The 22470-nt window shown below is 48.1% G+C and overlaps 1 protein-coding gene across 2 annotated transcripts in view; it reads right to left on the bottom strand.

Annotated features, from left to right (window-relative positions):
- Positions 1 to 4058: 4058 nt before the first annotated feature.
- Vwa3a (von Willebrand factor A domain containing 3A) overlaps positions 4059 to 22470 on the bottom strand; it is a 64531-nt gene continuing 46119 nt past the window's right edge. The window contains exons 21-35 of one of the 2 annotated variants that reach the window (XM_075972073.1): positions 22269 to 22339; positions 18971 to 19120; positions 18654 to 18734; positions 17423 to 17516; positions 16708 to 16818; positions 15734 to 15831; positions 14387 to 14524; positions 12972 to 13080; positions 9961 to 10105; positions 9488 to 9632; positions 8553 to 8704; positions 6887 to 7010; positions 5357 to 5454; positions 5037 to 5102; positions 4059 to 4659 (exon numbers count right to left, since the gene is read on the bottom strand). In XM_075972073.1, the coding sequence (XP_075828188.1) occupies positions 5051 to 5102; positions 5357 to 5454; positions 6887 to 7010; positions 8553 to 8704; positions 9488 to 9632; positions 9961 to 10105; positions 12972 to 13080; positions 14387 to 14524; positions 15734 to 15831; positions 16708 to 16818; positions 17423 to 17516; positions 18654 to 18734; positions 18971 to 19120; positions 22269 to 22339 (1568 nt within the window). In that variant the 3' untranslated portion in view covers positions 4059 to 4659; positions 5037 to 5050. Of the gene's footprint in view, positions 4660 to 5036; positions 5103 to 5356; positions 5455 to 6886; positions 7011 to 8552; positions 8705 to 9483; positions 9633 to 9960; positions 10106 to 12971; positions 13081 to 14386; positions 14525 to 15733; positions 15832 to 16707; positions 16819 to 17422; positions 17517 to 18653; positions 18735 to 18970; positions 19121 to 22268; positions 22340 to 22470 lie in introns of both variants that reach the window. The other variant, XM_075972074.1, reaches the window with a different exon arrangement.

Raw genomic sequence — 22470 nt, 5'->3', positions numbered from 1 at the left:
AGAGTAGGGAGCCTGCCGCTTCCTTTACTCTGAGAAGGGCCACAAATGAACAAGTTCTGGGAACATCAGGTGAAGGAGGCAAATCCCAAACTTTGGCCTGCTCCTGCTGTGCACCAGGTGGAAGAGTGTCCCATTCAACCTCTGAGATTTCTGTTTCAGCCTCATTTTAGAGATAGAGAAACAGATTCAGAAAGGAGGCTCAAGGAGAGCTAGGCATAGGCCTTGGGGTTCTGAGATCTTGGCTTTGCCTCTTTTCTTTTGAGACAGGGTTTTACTTGGTAGACCAGGCTGGCCTTGCCTGATCCGCTTGCCTCTGCCTCCTGAGTGCTGAGAGCAAATGTATGTGCCACCACTGCCCGACCTTTTTCTTTTTTGTTACATTTACTTATGTGTACGTGAGTACACACATGTGCCATAGTGCACACTGTGGAAGTCAGAAGACAACTTGCAGGAGGTGACTCCCTTCTTCCATCGTGTGGGTTCCTGGGATTGAATTTAGGCCATCAGCCTTGGTGGTAGGCACCTTTACCTGCTGAGTTCTCTTACTGGTCTTTTGCTACTTTCTTGCTGTATTTTTTGGGCAGGCGCAAGGCTTCGTTTCCTCATTCACAGACTGGGAATGATATGTAGTTTATTCTAAGCCTATGGCCGATGTGATAGAGCATGTGCAAATCCCAGAACACGGAGCTACTCAGCTGGCTCTCAACAGTAGCTGCTATCCCTATCTGAGAAGGTTGGATGCAAGCCCATTTGTTCTCCATCACCACTTCGCAAGCCTGTTCTTCCCCAACCCTCCATTCACAAGTCCAGCTGGACCACAGAGCTCACGTTCCTCAGGCAGCTGCCGGTGTCGGCTGACTCTCAAGGAGCATCGCCACTCACAGCTGCCACAAATTGTGTCCCACACCATACGTTGAAGCCCCAACCCCTAGGACTTCAGACTGAGTCATTAAACATAAGATTACTTCCAACAGGGTTCAGTAGTGAAGGCTCTCATTCCGGTACAACCGATGTCCACTGATGAAGGCGTAATCGGGGCGCAGACACGCCCACCGGAAGACGTCAAGCGGAGAATGGAGCTATACTGTATAAGCATAGCAGCTGTGGGAAGTTAGGAGACTGAGAAGATCCTTCTCAGGGCCTTCAGGGAGCCAGCTTTGCCAAGACCTGGATTCTGGATCGCCAGGCTCCAAATCTGTGAGATAATAAATTTATACGGAGTGGGGGCTGGGGAGATTGCTCCGTGGTGAAGGACGCTTGCACACCAAGGTTGGTTCCCAGCATACCCAGTGGCTTATGATCATCCATCACTCCAGTTCCAGGGGATTTGACAGCCTCCTGGGGCATTAAACACACATATGGTGCATAATATGCACACAAAACACTCAAACCATGAAATAAAATCGTAAAAAAAACCCTTAAATAACTTAATGACTATTTTTTTTCCAAGACAGACTTTTGCTCTGTTTGGGTTTCAGGCTGGTCTTGAACTCTCAACGTAGGCCAGGTTGGCTCTAGTTGACAGCAATTCTCCTGCCTCCTGAAACTGGGTAATTTTATAAATAAGACATTTGTTTGGGCTTAAACTTTTGAAAACTTTTATTTATGTTAATTTCATGTGTGTGAGTGTTCTGCTTGTATGTATCTACATGTGCAGTGGGTGCTTGGTGCTCCAGAGGCCAAAAGAGGACACCAGACCCCCTGGAACTGGAGTTAGGCATGATTGTGAGCTGCCAAGAGGGTGCTGGGAACTGCACCCAGGTTCTCTGCCAGAGCAGCAAAGTGCTCCTCACCACAGAGATTTCTTTCCAGCCCCAGCTCAAAGTTCTCAGGGTGCACAGTTAAGATGCCTTTTTGCTGTCAGAGTTCTGAGTGGCACAGGGCATGTGTATGTGTGTTTCTTTCGACTTCTCTTACCCTTCCTATATAAAGTCACCAGGATTCAGCCTTGGGGAATACAGCCTCAGCACCTTGTCTAACCCTAGTCACCTCCCCAACGCTCCATCTCTGAACACCATAGCATATTTAACGTGCGAATGTTTGAAGGGCATATTCACATCTTATCTAGACCACAACAGCATCCTAGTGAAATACTTCTCAGGCAAAGACAGAGCTTTGGAAGCTCCCAGAGCCCTGGACATTCACTCTGTACTCCCCACAGCAGTTTTTACTGTGATTGCTGTCTCAGTGACAAGTACACCTGTTCTTGAATTTCATAGAGTAGTAAGCACATACTCTTAGGTTTAATTTCTTCTTCTTCTTCTTCTTCTTCTTCTTCTTCTTCTTCTTCTTCTTCTTCTTCTTCTTCTCCTCCTCCTCCTCCTCCTCCTCCTCCTTCTCCTCTTCCTCCTCCTCCTCTTCTTCCTCCTCCTCCTCTTCCTCCTCCTCCTCCTTTTTCCTTCTTCTTTTTTCTTCTCCCCAGTAGCCCAGACTGGCCTTGAACTTGCTGTAGTCAAGGATGGCATTGAATTCCTGATCCTCCTGCCTCCTTACCTCCTTTTTATGCAGGTCAGGATATCAAGAACCCAAGACTTCATGCATGCCTGGCAAGCTCGCTACCAGCTCAGCTGCACCTCCAGCTTGTGTTAGGCTTTTACCTACCCACTCTTTATGAGTTTGGTACATCTTATTGAACGTAGTGACTATATTTCATGCTCTTTCCATTGATTCATAGTTTGGCAATATACAGATATGTCATGATTTGTTTGTACACTGTACCATGGTTGGACACTGGGTGGTTTCCAATTTGGGGCTTTTACAAACCGAGCTATTGTACACATTCTTGCATCCACACACTCATTTCCCCTAGAGAAGGATTGTTGGGCCAAACAACAGATGTGCTCTGCTTTAATAGAACTGTCAAATTTTCAAAGCGGTGAAAATTTACATTTCCTTTCACTGAGCCCCATTCCAGCAGCAGGAGCCTTCCAGTCGCTCCAGTGTCTGAGAGTGACAGTTGTTGTGTGTGGAGCCATGCTACTGAGCATGTAGCTGCATTTCGTTGTGACTTTAATTTGTATTTCCATCACTCTTTTATGAGGAGTGATGGGGGTTGGTTTTTTTGAGAAAAAGTCTTAAGTAGCCCAAACTTGGCCTGGAACCTTTGATTCTTCTGCCTCCAATTCTCAAGTGCTGAAATGATGTTTATGCCTTACCATGTCTGGTTCAAGTCTCTCTCTCTCTTTGTGCATGTGGTGTACTGCGGGACAATGGTCTTGTACCCTGTAAAGGTTTGTCACTTGTATTGGTTTAACAAAATGCTGGCTGGCCAGTAGCCAGGCAGGAAGCATAGGCGGGGCTACCAGAATAGAATTCTGGGATGAGGAAAGGCTCAGTCTGCAGTCATCACCCAGATGCAGAGGAAGCAAGATGAGAATACTTCACTGATAAAAGGCACCAAGCCACGTGGCTAACACAGACAAGAATTGTGAGTTATTTTAAGATGTAAGAGTTAGTTAATAAGAAGCTTGAGCTAATAGGCCAACTAGTTTATAATTAATGTAGGCCTCTGTGTGTTTCATTGGGACTGAATGACTGCAAGACTGGGCAGGACAGAAACCTCTGTCAGCATATATGTGCATGTGTGCATTTGTGCATGTGTACATGCATATGTGTGTGTATCTTGTGTTACTGAGGAGTGAACCTAGAACCTTGGGCACACTGGGCAAGTGAGTCACACCTCTAGAGGTTAAGCATTTTTGCATATGCATTTCCATTTGTGTTTGTCTGAGTTGCTGTTCATTTTTAAAAATAAGTATATTTATCTTTCTCATATTGCGCTTAAATCCTCTAGATAATCTAAATGAGGTTTTGTTTTTTTGTTTTTCCAGACAGGGTTTCTCTGTGTAGCTCTGGCTGTCCAGGACCTCACTCTGTAGACCAGGCTTGCCTTGAATTCAGAGATCTACCTGCCTCTGCCTCCTGAGCACTGGAATTAAAGGTATAGACCATCAACACCCAGCATTTAATAAAGTTTTATCTCATTCAAAATTCACACACACCCACACACCCCAACACCTCATTACCAGTACTCAAGTATTTCCAGCATGCAAGCATTTGAAGTCATTTTACCTCTATTAGTAAAAGCAATTTTTTTTTCATTTTAGGAAAAGATACCATATCATCTAACACATGATGTGTACAAAGGATAGCGGGGTTCAAAGGATGCATCTGCCTTTCAGTGGCCATACTGGTCCATAGTAGCCCCTGGCTAGCAGGTGATGGAGGTGATGATGGGGCTTGGCTGTGTCTTCCCCCAAGCGAGGCTGCTAGTGGCTGCTTTGGCTCATAGATCCAGATGGTAAGAAGTATAAGGAGGAACCAGGAGAAGCAGCCTCATAGAGCTGCTATCCATAGCTGGGTACTCACTGCTTACCATGTAACTGCCATCTGGCAGGTTCTGGGATCCATGGACAGTTAAGACAGCAGCTTCTTGGGGCAGGGGGAAGAACCTGGTCAAGACGAGTTAGAACATTGAGCAGGGCATCACAGTCTGCAGTGCTGAATGTTGCAAGAGGCACAGTCGGTCCGGAAAGCCAGAGGAAGGCCAGAAGCATCCAGATGGGACTGGAGGTCCTTAGCTCTGGATGGGGACCAGGGCCATCTTCACAGTGGAGCCAAAACCATCTGAGCTGTGCTTTGACAGATAAGCAGGAGTCGCTAGGCAGAGGGTGGCAAGAGAAACCTCTTAGTGAGCTTGGTCTAGAGCATACGGTGTGTAAAGGGACATGGCAGGGGAAGGAGGGAGGTCCGGGAGGCCCCATACACAAGTAAAAGGGTCTCCCTGCCCTCGGCCTTCTGAGTGCCCTAGCGCTAAACATTTCATTTCCTGCAGGTAATCTGGGAGTCACAGCTTTCTCTGTCAGTTTACTCTTTAGGTCAGAGTGCTCAGTGGGTGGTCTCTGGGGGAACAGCTTTTTGGGTCAGAGGAATCACAATGTCTGATCTTTCCTCGCAGTTACACTTGTGTGTAAAGCCGCATATGCCGGGCCCTTTGGTGGGCACTGGGCAGGTGTGGCATCCACTCCTTTTCTTACCTGAGAATGCGTCTCTAGCAAAGAGTGACTTTAGATTCCATGTTACTCTTCTTCAGGAGCTGGGATCTAGAAGGCAGAAAGAAGGCAAAGAAAAATGGTTCCCTGGGAGTGGGTAATGAGATGGTGGGGTGGGGAAAGGCAAATGCCGTATGCTTTTTTCCTGTATGTGGATTTTTCTTTGCGACGAGATCTCACGATGTTGCCCAGGAGCTATGTAAGGCAGGGTGGCCTCAGGCTCACCTGCCGCTGTCTTCCAAGTGCTGGGATTAAAGGTGTGTCCATCTGGGTGGTGGGACAGGGGGGCAGCTAGAGAAACCTACCTGAAGACCTGGGCTTGCTTGAGGAGGCTTCTAGCCTTGGTGACCTCCTTGCCCAGTATCTTTAGGTCATCCCCTTCAAACAGTGGCAACTTGGGGTCCTGGGGAAGGGGAATAAAGGCAAAATTCAATACACTAAACAGACAAGATGAGACATGACGATCTAAGGCCCCAGAAGATGGTTAGAGCACATCAGATGAACCCTCCCACCAGAGGCAGGGGATCCTTGTGGCCACAGCTCATCCATCTCCACCATCCAGACAGTCACTCTATACATGGAATAGTTTGAAATTAAATGCCTGAGAGTCAGTGTGTGGGGTGGGGGCAGAGGAGGGGAGGGACCAAGTAGTGCCCAAATTTCAGTGAATTTGGCTCTTCCCTGGGCCCATGAGATGAAAGTGGAATGTGCTATATCTAAACTGCTGGTCAGGCGGTAAAGTCTCTTTTGCCCTTTCTCCACTTCTTCTAGTAAAATAGAGCTTCACAGGAGTCTTTCTGAAGACAATAACCATTAAAACTCCAGAGCCTGGCTCTGAACAGACTCCCAGTGAACGAGAGCTCTGAGACAGAGAGGAAGCTACCACCAGCCTGGCAGCAGCGTGACACCAGCTGCTCCCACTCTGCAGGCAGAACCCTTCGGATCTGTGTGGTGGAGCCCATCTCTAACCCCAGCACTAGAGGGAGGGAAGCAGGAGGATCAGGAGTTCAAGGCCTGTCTCAATTACGTAGTGAATTTGAGGCCAGCCTAGGCTATGTGAGACTCTTCTCAAACAACCAAGGCCCGGAGCTCTGCAGATGTAGGTCAATGGAAGAACATAGCCAGGCCCTGGGCTCAACTTCCAGCATCCCTGAACAACAGAGGCAGAAGTTAAAGCCAGGCCTGGTCTGCACACACCTGTAATCTCTGTACTGGGAAAGTGGAGGCAGGAGGCTTAAGAGATCAAGGCTAGCCGGGGCTACGCAGCAAAACCCTGTCTCAAAAAAACTATATCAAAACAGAGAAAAGTTAAATATGTGTACCTTTTTTCTGCTAAATGGGAAGGGCTCTTTAGACCTTCGGCTCCTCAGTTTTGGTGTGTAGTAGTTAACCAGTGACTTCATTACATGTTACTTAGATGAAATGCATGTCTGTGTTTCAGAGAAAGAACACAGGAGTCCAAAGGAGCCAAACCACAGTGGGTCTGCACCTTGTCGCAGGGCTCAGCCTCACCCTCTGACTTTGGGCACGCACTTCAGCTCCTTGAGCTGTTTGTCTGCGTAGGGATGAGGATGTAAGAGTGGCTGATCCAAAGAGGTCATCGATTTATTCGCACATTGTAAATGCTCAACAGGCGGAAGTCGGCCTGACATAACCATAGCATCTCCAGTCTGTTTCTTCCTTCAAGGGGAGTTGGTCTAGAGGGATAGCCATGGAAAACACGTCCTTCTTGATGAGCATTGTGTGTTCCAAAGAAGCAGAACTCTCGGGTAAAAGGAAGCCAGTACTTGTGGAGGCTCCTTGAGACTCACGTTTATGACTGGTGGGTGACCTACCTTTTCCTCGATGAAGCCTCTGGTGAGCAAGCCTTGAATCCGGCTGAGAGCATCATCACTAACAGGACAGTGGTAGCGTCCCCCGCTGAGGGAAGCCAGCTTCCTCAGGAACTCAACTGCTGCTCTGGAGGAGGAACAGAAGCTCAGGGACTCACGGGAGAGGCAAGCAGAGTCCCAGGCCCACAGTGGAACTGAAGTCTTGTGGGGTTTAAGGGAAAGCAGCCTGGCCAATGGGCCTCGGCTTGTGCCATCAAGATCACTGTTAGCACCGTTGAGTACACTCTCAGCTGGGGGATGCACATTCACTAGTGTCTGCTGTGTGATGGGCCTACAGGGACACAAATATGGCCCTAATAGAACTCATAGTTCAGCCAGAGAGAGAGAGAATAGATACCCAAGCAATCAATTTTTTTTTAAAGATTTATCTATTTACTATGTATACAACATTCTGCCTCCATGTATGCCCGCATGCCAGAGGAGGGCACCAGATCCCAGTACAGATGGTTGTGAGCCACCATGTGGTTGCTGGGAATTGAACTCAGGACCTCTGGAAGAGCAGCCAGTGCTCTTAACCTCTGAGCCACCTCTCCAGCCCCCAAGCAATCAACTTTATTAATAAATAAAGTTTATCTTGTTATTGGGGATTGGATTCAGGGCCTCATGCACTTTGTCACTGAGACATGCCTTTAACCCTCATGATAAAGAGTTTTTTTGAAGGGGCTGCATCTTGTCTAATACATGTTCTTCTAAATGGCCATCTGTAATAATAATTATTCCGGCAAGATCAAGCCAGTTAAAATGGCAGCACGGAGGGGGAGGGGTTCCAGAAGGCCTACTACTGGCTGAGGAGCTAGTGAGAGTTGGCTAGGTGGGGAGGGAGAGTTGCTTTTCTCTGGGTGCGTGGCCATTGGTAGGTTGCTCAGGCCCCAGCAGATGGCTCTATATCCATGTACAGGCAGCACAAACTGGACTGAGTGTTCTATTAATAAAAAAGAAAGATGGGGCTGGAGAAATGGCTCAGTGGTTAAGAACACTTGTTGCCCTTGCAGAGGACCTGGATTTGAGTCCTAAGATCTACAACCATCTATAACTCCAGTTCCAGGGTGCACAAACCCCTCTTCTGACTTCTGAAGGTACCAGACACTCATTGGCATACATACCTACATGCAGACAAACTTTCATGTGTATAAAATAAAATCAATAATAACTTTTAAAAAGGAAGGAAAACCACGAAACTGAGAGGGAGATACTTGTGGTGGGCCTAAGGGAAGTTGGAGGTTGGAGTTGGGGGCAGGTGTAATCATTCGTGTATATATCAATGAAATCTTCAAAGAATAAATAAAAATATTAAAAAGAGTGCTATGATTAGACTTTCTTTTCTAGTTTCCCCAGGTATTCACACATGTTTTTCCAAGAAAAGAAGGCTAGAAGGGAGACTGGAACAGGATTGCATCAGTTTAACGGTGCAGAGTGACGTAAGAACGGTTTGTTGCTTGGTTGGCCTGGGGTGGGGAGAGGACTCCTATTTTGCGGTGTCCAGGCCACGAATTAAAGCAACGCATTTCCTAATTCCTGTGTCTAAGGGAGGCCTTGGGTTAGTGGAGGCTCTCAGGCCTTCGGACCAGTAGCTTAGGAGAAGCGAGCTCAGCTTACTCCTGCCGCTCACCTGTCTGTGCTGCTCAGGGAGATAGTATGCACCTTCACGTCTCTCTCCTTGTGGAGACTCTGCACAGTGTTGAGAATAAGGCTGCAGCTTGTGTCTGGCTCCCCGTCCGTTAGGAGATACAGGCCTTGCGTGCCCTGAAAGCTGAAAGCTTTCTAAGAGAGCACAGGGAGGCAAAGTCAGGCGTGGCCAGGGAGGTTCTCGAGGAAGGACAGAAACAGCTCAAGGGAGGAGACTCTGTCCCCAGGGAAAATGTGTCTGACAGGATTCTAAAACTGCCCATTAAGATTGAGATTCTGGGCCCCCAAGATGGTTCCATGTGTAAACTGCTTTCTGGACAAGTCTGGCAACCTGAATTTGGTTCCTGCAGCCCAAATGAAGTTGAAAGGAGAGAACTAACTCCGTGAAGTTGTCTTCCATGCATATGGCAGGCCATTCATGCCCCACACAAATCATACACCACACTCACACACACAATGAAAATAAATTTTAAAAAAGATTGAGGCCCTATGGTGGTGGTGCACGCCTTTAATCCTAGCACTAGGGAGGCAGAGGCAGGTGAATCTCTGTGAGTTTGAGGCCAATCTGGTCTACAGAGAGAGTTCCAGGACAGTCAGGACTACACAAGGAAACCCTGTCTTGAAAAAAAAATTGAAATTCCACTTCCAGCCTAAGATAGAGAGCAAGGGAGCTGCTGAGGGCCAGGAGGAGGAGCATGGACCACTTCCTATTTTATTAATCCCAGACACGCCACCCGACTTCCCTAAGCCTCTGGGTCTTCCTCTGAAAGTGAGAGCCCTGTATCACCCGGCTGTTAGGAGGATGAAATGAAGCTACACACTGCAGGTCCCAAAGCTTCATGGGCTACTGGTGTGTGTGTGGGGGGGGGGGCACTGTTTCTGTGATGCTACAGGGTGGGGGTCAGAGGCAGCACTTGCCATTAAAGCTGATAAGAACGCGGTGTTCCCCTGGGCTTGCAAGTGGGCCACCCATTGCATAGCCTCGTGGCAAGCTGCATCTGTGGTCTCCACCAGAGTGTTCTGCCATGGCTTCAGGTCCTTTGCGAAGCTGAGCAGGTTAAAGCTGGGGAGGAAGAAAGAGCAGGGGCAGAGAGAGGAAAAAACGATTGGTGAGAACAGGCCAGTTTGTGCTGATGTTGTAGAAGTCATCTCTGTGAGGATTGTTTACTTGGGGCCTCTACAGTGAGTCCAGACACCGAGAGGGGAGAAGGTACCCCCTGAAAATGCTAGGTGCATATGTAAGTAGTTTAAAACTCTGAAGTGGTACAAAATACAGTGTTCTTTCTTTCCTTCTTTACAAATGATTCAGAAGGGCGAGGATGCTCAGCATGGGACACCAGGGGCCTGCTGTTGATCTTCCTGGTCCTACCCTCCCCAGCCCAGCCATCTACCTGTCACAGTGCTTCCTCAGCTGCTCCCAAATCAGCAGGACCATCTCTGTCTTCATCCACTGCAAGTGGGGGCTCATGGATCCTGACGTGTCCAATACAATACATACGTTGCTTTCCAAGATGGTGCCAAACAGCCTGCGGCTCCCTGCTCCATGGCAGGTGGCAGAGGCAGGGAAGGGGTAAGATGTTAGTGTTCCTCATGGTATCCACAAAATACAGAGTCTTGAAGCACCTATTGCCTCCCGATAATTGGTCACAAGTTATCCCCTGGGAGATGGCCCTGTGGCAGAGATGGGGGAGCCAGCTGTCCAAGGGCAGAGATAGCCAGCTGTAGGAGGTTTGGGAGATCAAGATTTCAGCTCTGGGGGATGGAGAGAAAGCTAGGGTGAGGGACTACATGGAGATACCCATGGGGGATGGGCGAGACATACAGAAAAGTTATTCAAGGCCTGGAGACTCAGTTCAAGGGGAGCTCTAGAGGGCTAGAGCTTGTCCAGGACCCACAGTGTAGAGCCTAGGTTTTGTCTTGCTCCCCTAATCCACACTTTGGCCAGGAATCTCCTAACTTTGGTCTTTTGATTGTACAAGGCTGAAGAGAGATTGCAGTGAGGAAGCCCAGCAAATATTTGCTGTGACCAGTGTCATGAACCCTGGTGCTCACTGGGACAGCAGAAGAGAACGAACAAATGGCTAGAATACCAGCTAGTCATTCTCCATGATAAGTGACCAAGTTTGTTGGACCTTGTTGCCCAGGGTCTTCCAGGATTCACCTGGCTGTCACAGGGAGAATAAGAGGAAAGACAGCCTGAACCTGGCAGGGTGCTCTATGGGACTAGCCAGCCCTCCAAGGGTCTCAACCACAAACACCCTATTTAGAACCCCCTGGCAGGACTGTAGTGTGAGCCACCGTACCCTGCCCATTGTCACCTACCAAATCTCTCATGCTTTGCCCATGCCATCTTTCTACATCCCCTTCTACTGGGCCAGCTCTCTTCATCTCCTCAAAGGGGGTAGGACCAGTAATCCTTGATCTGCTCTCTCCCAAGAGTTTACCATCCACAGAGCGGCCGGAGGGAAGATTGCAAAAGCTTACTGATCACTTTATTCTTATGGGACACCTGCTAATGGCTTCCTGTTGCTCCCAGGAATGACTGTGCCCTGGCTGCCTCTCTGTTCCTCTCTTGAATGCTCTTTGCTTGGCTCCTACTTCCCACACTGTCCCCTTCTTTTCAGTCTCTGAACTCAGAGTTGTTCCTTCCACTCAAGGCCTTCGCCCCAGACTGTCTTTCTTCTTTGTTCACTCAATATCTACACAACTTTTAAACATCACTTCAGGGACACTTTCTCTGCGACTACACTTGCCCACCCAAGCCAACTGCCCCCACAGTATGGTGCCCCATCCCCATTTCCCCTGCACTTGTCTTTGTGACTCTTTGGTTAATATTTCTCTCTATGAGCTCAGGCATTCTGCTGGGACTTGCCGTCTACCCTCTCCCACACACCTGGCAGAAGTCCAACACTTCTTCACTGAATGAATGAGGGAGTGAACAAATGAATGAAGAATCCCCCAGGCGAATTTGTGTGGGGGAGTCCTGGGGACCGAACGTGTGCTTTGTATGTGCTAGGCGAGCACTCTGCCACTAAGCTATATCCTTGGCTCTCAGTTTGAAGTAGAAGGGTTTGGACGTGGGCCTGTGTGTGAGGTGAAGGCGCTCCGTCATCAGCTTTTCCAAGTGGCTGGTGTGAGCTGAGAACAGGTAACTCTACTTCCCCTTTGAGCCGCCCTAACCCATGACCTGTCAATCACCTCTGGAGCTTGGAAGAGAGGCTTTGAAAAGCGGCTGTCATGGCCACATGCTATGACACAGACTATTTAGAGCAGGCTTTCCTGCAGAAGATTCAACCTAATGAACTCCACAGGACCCTGCATGACAACACGGGCTGCCTGGAGGGCCCATTAGGCTCTCTCCTCCTGTTACTCGAAACTCTCCAGATCCCAAACCTAAATTGTTTCCTATCTATTTCATTCCTGTCTATTTCAAGATGCCTGACCTCTTGGCCTTGATGCTCAACCAAGGCTTGCCCTGGACTCCTGGTCTTTTGGCCTCTACCTCACAAGTACTGGGGCTACAGGTAAGGACCACCACACCTGTAATTACAGTCATTCCTCTTCTGGAATATGAGCCTGGACCTCCTCATCCTGCCCCATTCATGCATCTTTCTTGGAGGACCTTGGTACCCCAGGGAAGAAAGATGAGGGATTCTCTTCTATATGCTGTGAATACCAATGGTTGATAAAGAAGCTGTTTTGGGCCTGTGCTAGGGTAGAATTGAGCTAGGCGGGGGAAACTAAACAAGATGCCAGGAAACAGCCAGAATCAGACAAGCCACGACCTTGCTGGTAAGCCACAGCCATGTGGCAATACACAGATTAATAGAAATGGGTTAAATTAAGATGTAAGCGCTAGCCAATAAGATGTTAGAGCTAATAGGCCAAATTAATCAGTGATTTAATTAATATAGTTTCTGTGTGATTATTTTGAGTCTGGGCAGCCGGGAATGAACAAGTGGCCTCCTACAACAGAAGAAGTACAGAAGTTATCTTCTGGGTTGGAACCTCTTCCATTTCTACCTTCACGAATGTGTTAAAGTAGGTCCTATTAATACACAGGCCTGCTTCTCACATAACGTCATTTCCTACCACCCAACAGCAGTGGTCAGAACTGGGACATCCTCAGTCATGTACAGGGAGGCAAAGAAAGCAGCCTGCTTTGTAGGACAGGCAGAAACTCCCTCCGGTTCCCGTCCCACACTTCTGTCACCTAGCACCTTGCCTGATCCCTGGACCCAGAGTTTGCTCTTTCAGTACAAGGAGAATTGGCTTGGATAAACCCACTGGCCTGACAGTTCCGGAGGAGTTGGCCTTGAAGGACTGACCCTGAATTTCTGGGATTAGCCTTCCCACTTCCTCTAAGGTTCCTCCCACCTTCCGGGGATGTAGTCAGACTCACCAGACAGCAGCCACTGCAGCCTCTGCACGTAGCCCCTCATCACCTTCTCCATGGACATGATATATGTCTCCATTTCCCACAGTGTCCACTGGATGTGCCTCACTACTCCCTGGGGAAGGCACGCAGAGGTCATTACACCCATCAGTGTTGGTCCATAGTCTCAGCACCCCCAAAAGTGTTCATACCATTGCAACAAACAACCCTCCACATATCTTTAAATATATGTTCGTTTGTTTGTTTGCTTGATCTTCAAGCAGGGTCTCACCATGTAGCCTTGAATTTATCATCTTTTTCTGCTCCCGAGTCCTGGCATTGCAGACATAGAGCACCATGTTTGGGTCAGTTTTATTTATTGAAAAGTTATTTTTATGTAGATGTACTGCCAGATCCCACGATTCTGTGAAGGAGTGGGAACTAGGGTAATGGTGCCATGTCAAACGGAACCACGGGAACAGTAAAAGTCACAACAACTCCAAGTTTCAAAGCAGAAAATCCTTAATTGAGGGCTAGAAGGTCCACACATTTCAAATGGGAAGATAACCTCAGGCAGAGAGGGTCAGCATGTGAAAAGGACCCCACATTAAGTGATAATTTTTAGGCTATTTTTAGTTTCCTCTGATGCTGATAACACACCATCAAAGGGCAAAGAGGGAAAGAAGCCAATTTTTACTTTGTACTGAATGCACTTGTTGCAACCTCAGAATAATGAGAAAAACACCTCTCAAATAGAAAGCAGAGAAGGAACTTTCCCCCTCCTGCCATCCCTACTGGAGCCATGGCCAGCGTTAGGGTGCTGTGATGATTTGAGTGGGAACGGCCCCTAGCGAGTCATATGTTTGAATACTGGGCCCCCAGTTGGGAACTGTTTGGGAAGGATCAGGAGGTGTGACCTTGTTGGAGAAGTTGCATCCTGGGGGTGGGCTCTGAGGTTTCAGGAGCCCATGCCATTCCCAGTCAGCCTCTCTGTAAACTCTCAGATCTGCCACGCCTGCCCGCATGTCACCATGCTTCCCACCCAATGGACTCTAATCCTCTCAGATGGTAAGCCCCAAATAGACTCTTTTCTCTACAAGTTGCCTTGATCGTGGATTTTTTTTTAAATCACAGTGACAGAAAAATAAGACAGGTACCAAGTGCTTTGGAGTGGCTACGTCAGTCACTGCTGTGTGCTTAGCCTCTGCTTCTAGGTCTTACCATCTACTCCATAGTATGATCTCAGATCATACTATGGGGGGTCTTGGCTTATTTTTTTCTACCAGAACTCTATATCTGTCATCAACCGAGTGGAGCCCAAGTTTAGGGAGTGAGACTATATAAGCAGTAATAGATGTCAGTGACCCCTGACCTTCTCGCTGCCACTAGCAACTGACAAAAGGTAAGGAACTGGGGGGTGAGGAACACCACATGTGACTTACGTTGATCTCTATGCTGGGGATGACAGAGCAGTGTTTGGCGGACACTGCCCTGTGCGCCAACTTCTGACGTCTACAGCTGGGGCCAAGGCATTTGGAGAGCTTCAGCTTCAGTTTCTTCAGCCCACAGGTGGCTATCCACTTTAGAACAAACAGGTAACGTGGATAAGTCAGGCCTACGTGAGCAGCTGACGGGTCAAAAGCTCTTGTTTGAAATACGCTCCTGGTCCTCCTGGAGCATCTATTACTTGCAGATTCTCTTCCCAGCTCTGGGAGAGAGATACACAAGAAAGGCCAACAGGAAACCCAGTGCATTGAACATATACTTGGCCTTGTTGATTCTTTTTTAAAATTTTTTTAAGGTTTATTTAACTTTATTTTATGTGCATTGGTGTGAAGGTGTCAGATCCCCTGCAACTGGATCTTCAGACAGTTGTGAGCTGCCATGTGGGTGCTGGGAATTGAACCCTGGTCCTCTGGAAGAGCAGTCAGCGCTCTTAACCACTGAGCCATCCCTCCAGCCCCGCGTTGTTGATTCTTTAGCACCCAGTATAATCTACTATAATGGTCAGAGTTAAATGCACTAAAGTTCAAACTCTAAAACCAATCAGGAATAGATGTCTGTTAAGTCCATTTGACCTACAAAATAAATAAATAAATAAATAAATATAAAATAAATAAATAAAACCAATCAGGATAACCTCAGCCTCTTCATCCAATGGAGAGATGTCAGGATGTAGGCTCCAATCCATTTGAGCCTGACATCCAGGGTCAGCCCAAGCAGAACCAAGGCCAGACTGTCATTGAATGGTTGTGTGGAGAGTGATGGTTTGAACCAGAGGGGGATTTCTGTTGCTTATACCCGAAAGGATCTGACATCTATAAGGACTATGACAAAATACACTTCAGTCAAGCCTCATACCAACCTTATGAGATAGGCACATCTTCATTTAATTTATTTATTCTGGTGCTTTTCTTTTTCTTTTTTTGAGATAGGGGTCTCTTTATTAGTCCTGGTTGTCATGCAACTAGCTATGTGGACCAGGCTGGCCTTGAACTCATAGAGATGCACCTGCCCTTGCCTTGAAAGTGTTGGGATTAAAGGTGTACACCACCAGAACCAGCTTATTTTCATTTTACACAGTGAGACTGAGTGCAGTCATGTGACTTCCCAAGGCTACCCAGCTAGGAGGTACCAGACTCTGAGTTTACGGCCATTTACTGCATGTGTCACAGCAAGGAGTCATTCTCAAGAGGTGTGCCCTCTTTGCCAAGCATGCCCACCTCCTAAAAGCCATAGTTGGTAGAAGGAATTACAAAGGGGCGTGGCCGATGTGAACAACTGAATACCTCTCGACTTGAGCAAACAGTATCCTTCCTGGGCAGCTCAATAGAAGAGTTGGTCCTCCTAACCGACTTCCCTTGAGGGTACCTCTTGTACACAGAGCCTAGGAGAAGCACAGCAGTGTTACCATGGATCTGCCTCTTCCTCCCTTTCTCATGCCAATTTCCCCGAAGTCAAATTCACTGCCAGTTATTAAGGTAGAACTTGCTGAAGATGTAGAAAGTAAATTATGAGGGTAGGGCTGGGCAACGCAGGGCTCCCCTTCTCCACTTAGCAGGGAATCCAGCTAGACGGGCACTGTGATGGGGCTCATCTTCATTGTTGAATTGCGTGGATGTAGAGCCACCTATAAGACGGGCCTCCGTATGTTTCTGTGAGGGAACTCCCAGAGAGATTTAACTGAGGGGGAGAGACTCATTCTGAATGTGGGTGGCGCCATTGCATGAACTTGGGTTCTGGACAGAATAAATGGGGGAAAAAGGGAGGAAGAATCAATCAGCATTCAGTTTTTCTGCTTCCTGACTGTGGACACGGTATAACCAGCGTCTTTGTGTCTCCGGTGCCGCAGCTTCTTCCTCCACAACTTTCCCACTAGGATGTCCCACAGCTCATCAAATTGTGAGCCCCAAGACAGCCTTCCTTTTGTTGTTTTTGTTTGCATTTGATAATATGAAGAATAAAAGTAACTAATACAGGAACATAGTGACCCAATGGTGGGTCTAGGGAAATCTTCATTTCATCCCTCTCCTAACTGTCCTCACGGCTCAGAGAACTGCCTGTCCCAGAAGGCACCAGTGTGTCCAAAGACAGCGAGAGAGCCCACCTGCACATGCTCATTGCTTTGGCTGGGAGAACTGAGTTATTTAGGGTCAGGCCTGCTTCAGAGGCAGAGTCCTGAGGGAGCTGGACGGGGCTACTATCCTCAGCAGGTTGCCCAGGGCCAGCAACTGTTCAGATGCACATACTGGCTTCAGCTTACCCACACTGTTCCCTGAGCCTGTGTAGAAGAGAGAGAGTGCGGGCTCTTCTGACCTGGGCTTGCCCTTCCTCTTCTGTTCCATCATCCCTTCTTTCCCGGGGTGGGCTGCGGCTGGAAGACATTTGAGTTGTTGGTTGGGCTACTCTCTAGGTCCCACTGATGGAGCCATACTGCTTGGCTATCTCAATCTCAGCTACCATCTACCCCGGACACGAGATGCTCAGGCTCCTGGCTCCCATCTCAGGTTCCTTGCCCTTGTCTGGACCGGTAATAGCTGGAGCTACCATCCCCAGGTCCTTAGGTTTCCCGGACACAGTGTGAAGTGCTTAGTGTGCCTGTGCCATTTCCTCGTGGTCCCCCAGGTTACAGATGGGCTGATGAGAAACAGAGTGGAGACTCCTGAGACTCCACACGGCTATTAATCTTTTTCTTCAAAATGAAGATATGTAGTCGCAGGTTTATGTGAGTGCATACTTTCATAGAAACAGTTATGACTTCTCTTGATGAACCCTGTGGGCCTGAACCCGGTGAGTAAAATCACCAAACGGAGCTGGCTGCTAAGGACTGAGGGCTGCAGGTCTCATGAGGAGCATCTTAGATGATGGCCGGGCAGCCGGTCAAACACCACCACCATTCAGTCCCTTTCATTATTAATTCACGCCTCTGTGGTGCCTGAGCTGACCCTCCATCCCCGCCTCTCCCCACCATGCCTTACCTGGAGAGGGGCTTCCTTTACCACCGAGGGGGTGACCCTTCAGAGCTTTCGGGTTTTCAGCTTTCTTTTCTCCATCCCAGGCATATTTAACGCTCTAGAAAACAGGCCGTCTTTCCCATTAGAGGCCTGCTGCTTGTGGTGGGCAGTTTCCCAGTCACCCTGACATCAACCTGTCAATCAAGAAGGTTTCCAGGGAGGGATCTAAGGGAGTTAGCACCTGGGGAATGTTTAGCCTACCTTCTGTAGCGGATTTCACTCTGGGTTTGGGGGGAGGGAGTGGATGAATGTGTGCATTTATGCATGTAGTATGGACTGGAGGAGCACTGTGTTTGCCAGAATGTTCTTTCCTAGTCTCCTGATTCTCTTCCTACTACACTAGATTTTTTTTTGGGCCTCCAGTATGACAAACAAGCATTTAGGTAACTTCTGTGCTCTGTTTGTTGCTGTTTTGAGACAGCGTCTCACTATGTAGCGTTTGCTGGCCTGGAGCTTGCTATATTGACCAGTCTGGTCTTGAATTCATAGAGATCTGCCTGCCTCGACCTCCCAAGTGCTGGGATTAAAGGCGTGCACCACTCTGCCTGATGTTTCTATGTCCTCATGGGCCCCTCAGTTTTAGAGGAAGTCTTTACTACTTGGCATAAGTAGAATGTAGAAATGGTTTAATAATGTCAGCCGAGGCACCAGGCCAGCAAGGGACTCTTTTGTGAACCATGATGAGAAGGGCCTAGACGCCATCACTCCAGGGTGTGCTCAGTCTGTCAAGATGACCCAATAGAGGCCATGGTGCAGCCTAGCCCTCCTCATACTGAGTCAGCTCATGGCCCACTGAAGGTCCCTCTCAAAGGCCCTGAGATGCTGGGGTTCTCCCATAATGGGGAAATAGTAAGAGGGGTGGGAGCGAGTCTGGGATGCAGCCTTGTGGATAAGCTATACCTCCCTGGGATAGACTTCCCCGCTCTGAAATGTATGTGCTCACTAGTCAGCCACCTGCTGGACAGTCTCCAGGTCTCACTGACTCTTCTGATCACAGACAGCACTGGTTTGTGAAGGTCTCCGCTCTAAAAGGTCCCCTGACCACTTAGGTGAACAGTGAGTATTTTATGTAAGACACATTTGATGGTCTTAAATGAGACAACAAGCCCCAGCAGGCTGAGGTTGAGTCTCAGAGTCCCATCATACCCCCACCAAGCTTGGTATGCAGCAACTTAGATTCTATTAGCGATCTTACCCTTTCCCCCACAAACCCTCCAGGTTGAGTTCTCACATGTAGAGGAGGAAGGTGTAGTTTCATGGAGATGCTAGAACTGGGCTATGAAATGAAACTGAAGTAGGCATAATCAAAGTACAGGGGAGTAGGGGAGCCATAGGTACCCCCTTCTAAGCTAAGAGGCAGGTCCTCTTCCCAGGGACCCCCAAGGGATGTCCCTCCCCAAGTCTCTGCCCCCTCCAGTATTAGCTCTGGCCCAGTCCTTTTAAGATCTAGGAAAGACAAGGAGACAAACTGGAAACAAATCCTTTGTGTGTTATTAGGGAAGGGAGTCAAACCATTCTGGCCACCGAGGGGGTTGTGGGCTTGGGAGGACAGAGATTCCTGGGCAGACTTGGCTTGAGCATCCTTGGCTTGTCTTTCTGGAGGGCTGCGTTTTGCAGTTCTTTTCCAGAGTGGTTCTTCAGGGAAGCCACAAGGAAGGCACACTGCAATGGGGGTGGGTGGTTAGCAACACACTGGCCATCGTGGGTAGATAGACACTCATGCACAGCAGGACTGAGTCCTCTGGATGCTTCTTTCTGCCCAGAGAATGCAGTTTGGGGCTGTGGATTAATCTTATGAAGAACAAGGACTCCTTTATTGTATTGGACACTGGGCAAATTAATGTTTGTGGTCATAAGCCCTCAGGCCAACAAGACTTGCTAATCCCACTTTATAACCAAGTCTTATGGTCTGAATATGAAAAGTCTTCTGCTGGCTCATGTATGGAATGCTTGGTCCTTTGCACTGCTCTGAGAGGTTCTAGAAACTATAGGAAGAGGGACCTCGCTGGAAGAAGGTCATCTGGAGGCAGATCCATGGGAACTAGGCCTCTCTCTGTCCCACCCTCTCTGCTTCCTGGCTGCCATAAATTCAGCTTCTCTGTTCCAGAACATGTCCCTGCCATGGTACTCAGTCTCACCTATGTCCCCACCATGGTGCTCACCTATGTCCCCACCATGGTGCTCACCCTCACCTATGTCCCCACCATGGTGCTCAGTCTCACCTATGTCCCCACCATGGTGCTCACCCTCACCTATGTCCCCACCATGGTGCTCACCCTCACCTATGTCCCCACCATGGTGCTCACCCTCACCTATGTCCCCACCATGGTGCTCACCCTCACCTATGTCCCCACCATGGTGCTCACCCTCACCTATGTCCCCACCATGGTGCTCACCCTCACCTATGTCCCCACCATGGTGCTCACCCTCACCTATGTCCCCAGCCATGAAGCTCAGCCTCACCTCAGGTCAAGGAACAGCTTGATTTCAACCAGGGTTGAAATCTCTGAAACTAGGAGCTAAAATAATTCTTCCCTTCCTTAACTTGTTTTTTTCTCAAATATTTGTCACATTGATGAAGAAGCCAAGATACTGCTTTACAGAACAGTAAACCAAAAATCTGTGAGCACAAGGTTCTTGTCCAGCAATGGAGGAACTTCAAGTCAACTCCAGCGGCCTGGGCAAGCCAGCATGTAAAACCCTTGAGGGACCACACAGTCAGCTCACCACACCCCAGGACCAACACAGACAAGGGCAGAACTGCAGGCAGTGATTATTCTTTTTGTCGAAAAGTTTCTTATCTATTCCACTACTTCACACTCAGAGAACCAAGGAATACTTTTTGAACATAAACAAACATCCGTAACTTTGAGATGGGATTGTCTGCATTTGAGAATCAGGGATTTACAGACCCCGGATGAGCCTTTTCAGGAAGAGAGCTAAGGCACATATAGGAGCCTCCAGTTCACTGACCTAGTGGCCACGGAGGAAAAGAACATGCACCGTGGCTCTGCTGTCTTGTGTGGCTACAGTCTTGTGTGCAGATGAGCCATCCTTTGACTGGCAGGAGGTAACATTTGCAGCAGGACTAGACCTTCACAGATTCTTCCCTTGGCTTGACTACGGGCCCTACAAACACCCTGGCCATCCAGGCTTAAACTGCTCCAAATCTCTCTCTACCCTATATATTTTCCCATCTGCCGTCAGGCCATCCTCAGTTGCTATCTCATAGGCAAGCCCACCTTTCTCTTAGCTTTACCCCCATGCCCCAAACTCTCCTACCATAGACTGTTCCTACATTCTCTTCCAGTTGGTCAGGGACACTACTGTCTGCTAGTTGTCCCAGAGAAGACCTTGGGGACTACTTTTACGTTTCTCCTTGTTCTTCACACTGTATGTTCCATCAGATGTAAATCTGGTCCATTCATCTTTAGATGTTCTCCTGTCTGTTCCCTTATTCCCATATCCTCACTGCTCCCGGCATGATCCTTCCCAGCTTTCTAGTTGCATAGGTACTATTCAAATCTCCTTTGGGGAAGTAGTTTTTAAATGAATTTTGAATAACAAAGTTCAGGCCATGAATAATCTAGGAACGAATAGCAGACAGAGAATATAGCAGTTGCAAAGACTGAGCTTAGAGCTGGGTGGCGGTGGTACACACCTTTAATCCCAGCACTCGGGAGGCCAAGGCAGGAGGATCTCCGGTCTAGAAAGCAAGTTCCAGCAAAGACCACTACATAGAGAAAGGCTGTCTCAAAAAGTACACACACACACACACACACACACACACACACACAGAGAGAGAGAGAGAGAGAGAGAGAGAGAGAGAGAGAGATTAGGAAGGGGCTGGGTGTGATGAAGGAACTCAAAGGAGCCCATAACCTACAGCAAATAGATCAAAATTCAATGAAAGACAGGGAGGGTCCACGTTCCCTCTTAAGTCTTGGCTGTCAGTGAATCTAGACATGGAGAGGGAAGCTGGTGTGAGCTGATTTGTATCTCCTAAAATATGATGCAAACGTTAATTGCAAATATGACCTTAAAAACAATGTCTCTTGCAGCTGAAATTAAAACCTAAGTCAAGATGATGTCACGTTGGAGTAGGGCAGGCCTTTCAATTTAATATGACTAGTGTTCTCGTGAGAGAGAAAAGAGCGGCACACAGAGGGTGGAGAGCCACGTGCAGGTGGGAGCATAGGTCGGAATTATGATTACACAGCTGAGGAATGCCCACGTATGGACCAGACTTTGGAGACACCTTCTTGACTAGGTAGGCTATCTCAGCTCAGTTTTAGCAAAGAATTGGCTCAGTAAGTTCAGCAAGGCCACTCTCCCCTTGATAGCCTTATACCTCTGCTTGAGTTCTAGGCCCTTGGGCTCTCTTTACCAGGAGCCTCTTCACCCTTGACGCCTAATCAACTCCCTTTTAGTGATTTTCCATCCATTGACTGTTCACTGGCTACAGTTCCCCGCTATTTCTGCCGTGTTTGGGGTTTTGTGTTTGAATTGTTTCCCCTATGAAAATAGTCTCAGAAATCTTCCATGCTATTTATAATAAGCATCCAACATACTTGTTTTTTTTTTTTTTTGTCAAAACTAAAGGGATGCAATAACAAAGGGTACTACCCAAAGCCTACAGAAGGAACATGGCCCTGCTGCTACCTTGATTTCAGACTTCTAGCCCCTGGAAACACAGAAGCATAAATTTTTTTTTTGGTCCAAACTACTCTGCTTGTAGTATTTTGTTGCAAAAGCCATGGCAGTTAGACACAAGGACCATACGTGTATTAAACCTGAGCCCAAGGCATACCTTTTGGGAGAAGTTGAGGGCTTTTTCTATCTCAGACATGATGGCATTGATGTCATCACTCTCATAAATACCTGGAAACAGAGCACATCTTGAGCTATAGGTGAAGGTATGGAACTTGGCACGTGTCAACACCTGCACACAGGAAGGCTATGCGGAAGTGACATGCCCACTGGATGAGAAGGAACCGTAGTGGACTGACCCG

Source organism: Microtus pennsylvanicus, chromosome 5 (assembly GCF_037038515.1).
Source record: "Microtus pennsylvanicus isolate mMicPen1 chromosome 5, mMicPen1.hap1, whole genome shotgun sequence".
Lineage (NCBI taxonomy): Eukaryota > Metazoa > Chordata > Mammalia > Rodentia > Cricetidae > Microtus > Microtus pennsylvanicus.
Note: the sequence above shows the minus strand (reverse complement) of the source record. Positions and strands in the feature narration are given on the sequence as shown.